This window comes from Sinocyclocheilus rhinocerous, unplaced genomic scaffold, assembly GCF_001515625.1.
Source record: "Sinocyclocheilus rhinocerous isolate Xijiao unplaced genomic scaffold, SAMN03320098_v1.1 scaffold281, whole genome shotgun sequence".
Taxonomy (NCBI): Eukaryota; Metazoa; Chordata; class Actinopteri; order Cypriniformes; family Cyprinidae; genus Sinocyclocheilus; species Sinocyclocheilus rhinocerous.
The window spans coordinates 158,199-162,809 of record NW_015623191.1 but is presented as its reverse complement, the minus strand read 5'-3'; the positions used below and the strand labels follow the sequence as shown (position 1 = coordinate 162,809).

The 4,611-nt window shown below is 32.6% G+C and overlaps 1 protein-coding gene across 1 annotated transcript in view; it reads right to left on the bottom strand.

The window, feature by feature from the left end:
• Positions 1–892: 892 nt before the first annotated feature.
• The window catches only part of LOC107738713 (pleckstrin homology-like domain family B member 3), a 21,193-nt gene continuing 17,474 nt past the window's right edge, over positions 893–4,611 (bottom strand). The window contains exons 11-13 of the mRNA XM_016550569.1: positions 3,449–3,680; positions 1,380–1,465; positions 893–1,202 (exon numbers count right to left, since the gene is read on the bottom strand). Of these exons, the coding sequence (XP_016406055.1) occupies positions 1,068–1,202; positions 1,380–1,465; positions 3,449–3,680 (453 nt within the window). The 3' untranslated portion in view covers positions 893–1,067. The remainder of the gene's footprint in view (positions 1,203–1,379; positions 1,466–3,448; positions 3,681–4,611) is intronic.

Sequence of the window (4,611 nt, the reverse complement as noted above, 5' to 3'; positions counted from 1 at the left end):
AGATCATGTGACACTTTATACTGGAGTAATGATGATGGAAATTCAGCTTTGATCACAGAAATAAATTATATTTTAAAGGATATATATATATATATATATATATAAAAACAAAAGTTTCACACACACATCTATGCCAAGTTCTATCATTAAACTCTAGATGGCAGGCTGATCGGTCGTTAACACAAACTGAGTGTTAAACTTCTTGGCACAAGCTGATTGGTTCATGTTGCATAGGCAGCCAATGAGCTAGCTGCTTTACATTTAAACGTCTGGTTATCATTCACTAAAGCATTTCTCAGCACGCTTTAGAGTTCCTCTGAAACCCTCCACCTCCCCCAGCTCCACCTGCATAGATCTGCTGCGGGTTAGTATATATGCTATTTGTGCAGCAGCAAGTTCCTGTACCTGTACAGATCTATTCTGTCAAGACCAAATACATTAACATAGTCATATCAATGCTAAAATCTTCAGAGAGTTCTCATGATAGATATAAATATACACACACACACATAATAAGCCCCATCTTAGTCTTATTAGAAGATGCATTTTTATTTATTTTTGTTTTTTTTATTTTGTTAAACCATGTTTTTATTTTTATTTATTTACAATTTTACAAAAGTGCAATTTTAAGTGAACTATTTATTCATTTTATATAATTTATTTCATTACGTATATATATAAATAAAAGTTTAATTTTATGTGAACTACTTATTTGAATACTCATTTTGAAATATGCATGCATTTTGAAATAGATTTTTCCTTTAGGTTTAAATTGCATTTGTTTATTTAAATAATATTTATTAATATTTTTCCTTTCCCTGCACAGAATCACAATGAACTGCTCGTTCTGACACCTTGTTTGGAATGTAAATATTTATTAACCCTTTGCAGGATCCCCCCCCCCATTTCAATAGCAAAATATGACAAAAAAGTAAGAGTAATAAATAATGCGTAAGTCACTGAGGTGTGTTCTGGTAGTGTAACAGCAGGTGGCAGCAGAACACAGACCCCTGAAGCTCCGTATCCCAGCATCCTCTGCTCCTGAGTGATCTGATCTGCAGCTTTCATCAGTATCTGCTGTGTTCGTCTGTGGCCGTGACTATAACGTCCATCCAGATCCTCATGGCTTCAGCGCTGTGAGCCGCCAGGAAAAAGAGCCGCTCGTATGTTTTCACACAGAAGGTGAGACTCGGCCGCGGAGACTGAGAACGGCACAACGAGAGACGCAGAAATAAGTCAACCCTTAGAAATCATCTGATTTATAGAAATATCTTGCTACAAATATACCCCAGCGACTTAACACTGCTTTTGTGCTGCAGGGACACACACGAGAGTAAAACAGTTCAGTCTGGAGCTGGCTAAAGTCGTTATGAACTCACTGTTGTAGCTGTTCGCAGATGATCGTAATAAACCTCCTCGATGGCCTGGAAGTAAATCACGCCTTTGAGTTTCTTCTCATCGAGTTCTGAGGAAACAAGGAGAAGAGCAGTGAGATCACACACGGGCTTCCAGCTCATATCAGTGTGACGTGTTTGTAATACAGCCATTCACAAGCTCTTCTCTCAGATGAGCCTCTTTCATGAAGCCACACAGACATTTGAACTCAGTATTTGAGTTGTTTAGGACACATTTGCATGTTCGCGGTTCTCTAATATTGGTGAATGCTTACATGATTATCGTTAACTAAAACTAAAACCATTAAAGAAAAGCACACACATTTTTGCGATTTGAAATCAAATATTATCTGAACTAAAAAAAACAAAAAAACAGCTAGTTGCTAAGGCAAAATGTCTAATTTTTGCTCAGTGTAACTTAAAGTAATAAAATAACTAACATGACTAAAATAACAAATAATAAAAACCATATAGACATATTTAAAACACACACACTCACTCTCTCTCACACACACACACACACACACACACACACACAACAAAATTACTACAACTTTAAAATTAAAATGGAAAATATAAAATAAAATTTATTCAAAAATATTATTAATATTCTATTTATTATATTCATATTTTCATTTAGTTTTCCTCAATGTATTAAATAACTGACACTAAAATAAAAATAACTACAAACTATATAGACATATTAAAAATAAAATACTACAACTAAAATTAAAATGGAAAATATAAAATAAAAATGATTCAAAAATGTTATTAATATTCTATTTATTATATTAATATTTTCGTTTAGTTTAACTTCATGTAGTAAAATAACTGAAACTAAAATAAAAAGAACTAAAAACCATATAGAAATATATAAAAAAAAACACACAACAAAAATACTACAACTAAAATTAAAATGGAAAATATAAAATAAAAATGATTCAGAGATATCATTAATTGTTATTAATATTATATTTAATATTGATAGTTTAACTTGATGTACTAAAATAACTGAAACTGAAATAAAAATAACTAAAAACCATATAGACATATAAAAAAAAACTTTACTAAAATGTTAAATGAAAATGGAAAACACAAAAATAAAACGAATTTAAAATATCTTTAAATGACACTGAAATAACACTGCATGGAATGCAAGTAAACAGATGAAATATATATTTTTTAGTAAGTGTTTTCTTTATTTAAATGGTATTAGGGTTGCACTTCTAAATGTTCTTTCACTGCATGATTCAGTTTATTAAAATGCATTTAGAATGATCACAAAATTCAAGTGTACGGAAATGTATATAATTATATTATTTCATATAGTTAACCAGTATCACGCGAACACTGACGTTTTTTCCACCAAAAGCAGCATGATTACAAATGTGATATTGATTTTATACAGCAGTTCAATAAACAAGAATTTAATATTAAGACACTTATGTTTTAGACACACTATTGACTGTTTTTGCTCTATTTCGCCAATATTAACAGTGACTTGCTGCCACCTGCTGGCGGTTTTAATTTCACATTCAAAGTATCTTTTCATTTTTTTTTTTATATTTTCAAATATCAGTATTCAACGTTTTATGTTTAAAATATCAAAACATTATTTATGCATTTGTAACTGCAGGTTAAATGCATTCATGTCCTGCATTAAACAGTGTGTAAATACATCTAAATGCCACTTCAGATGCAGCTTCTGTGTTTCCTCTGCACTGCAAAGATGAATTTAGTCAATACTGATTTCATTTGTTTGGTAACAGCCCAAATTACTTATTATTCTAATTGACTGATTCAATTTAAGAATTTGACTGAATAGATGATGCACACTTTTAGAAATGGCTTTATAAAGGTAAAAATGCCCATTAAAGGTAAAAATCCATTTAAACTTATTGGAAAAGATTAACTTCTATCACTGCTGTGAACTGACCACCACACAGAATATGAAGAATATTAAAAACTTTAGGAGTCAGCTGGCCGTGGTAGTCCTGAAGATATCAGCACAATAACACACTCAGCACAATATCATGTGTTTGTCTCTCTCTCACCGGTGTAGTAGGCCAGTCTCTGGTGGTCCAGATCGAAGATGAACCACCTCCTCCTCCAGGTCTTCACTCGTCCTCCGCGTTTGGTCAGAAAGCCTCCGCACCTCCGGGGAGACAGATTGACCCCCATACAGCCCGACACGTTATGACCCAGAGCCTCCACATGAGCCCGCAGGTCAAAGTTCACCGTCAGAGACAGCGGGACGCCCTGCTGCGAAACACAAACAACTTCAGTTCAGCTCGACAGACGGAAACATTCAGCGGCTTCTGCGCCGATCGTGAGGAGGAGAGCGGATTTAAGATTTCAAAGCATCATTAACTCAAGTAATCCACAGCACTGTCTCAGCAATGGATGCACTGCAGTGAATGGGTGCCGTCAGAACGAGAGCTGATAAAAACATCACAAGTAATCCACAGCACTCCAGTCCATCAGTTAACATCTGGAGAAGACAAAAGCTGAAACAAATCCAACATTAAGACGTTATTTAAGACGTCCATAATCCACAATAATGTGAAAAAGTGCATCAATTGCTGCATAACTCAATCAGTCATGTGATCAAATGCAACCCAATCACAGCTGAAGATATTCTGAGCAACAGCACAGATGGAAAACAGTGAAGCTCAATGAAATATATTTATATATTTAGTTTCAACCTTTATTTACCAAAATATATTTCTAAATGTATTTTCAGGGGCAAGAAAACACATACATTTAAGCTAAATACAAAAGTGGATGACCTACTAGAGGTCAAAACTAGATTTATGATGATTTAATAATGTTTCATATTTTTTATATATTGCATTTTTTGGAGCATTTTAAATTGTTCTATGCTGAGGTTCTTTCAAATGTGTAATATGTTCACACGTGTTATAGACAACAAATCAAGTTTTTCTTCAAATGTGACATATGTGAATGCATTTTCTTGGACTGAAATATATGGAGGTCAAAATATATTTTTAAATGCAATTTTTAAATTTTTTCAAAAATACAGAAAAACAGCTAATATATATATATATATATATATTAGTAGAAAATATATTTACGTAAATATATTCTGAAACATATTTTAGCAAAAATATTTTTGGCCATTTTTTTGTATGTTTTGAAACAATATATTAAAAAATATATATTTTTTTTCTGTATGGTGACCAAAATATATATTTTT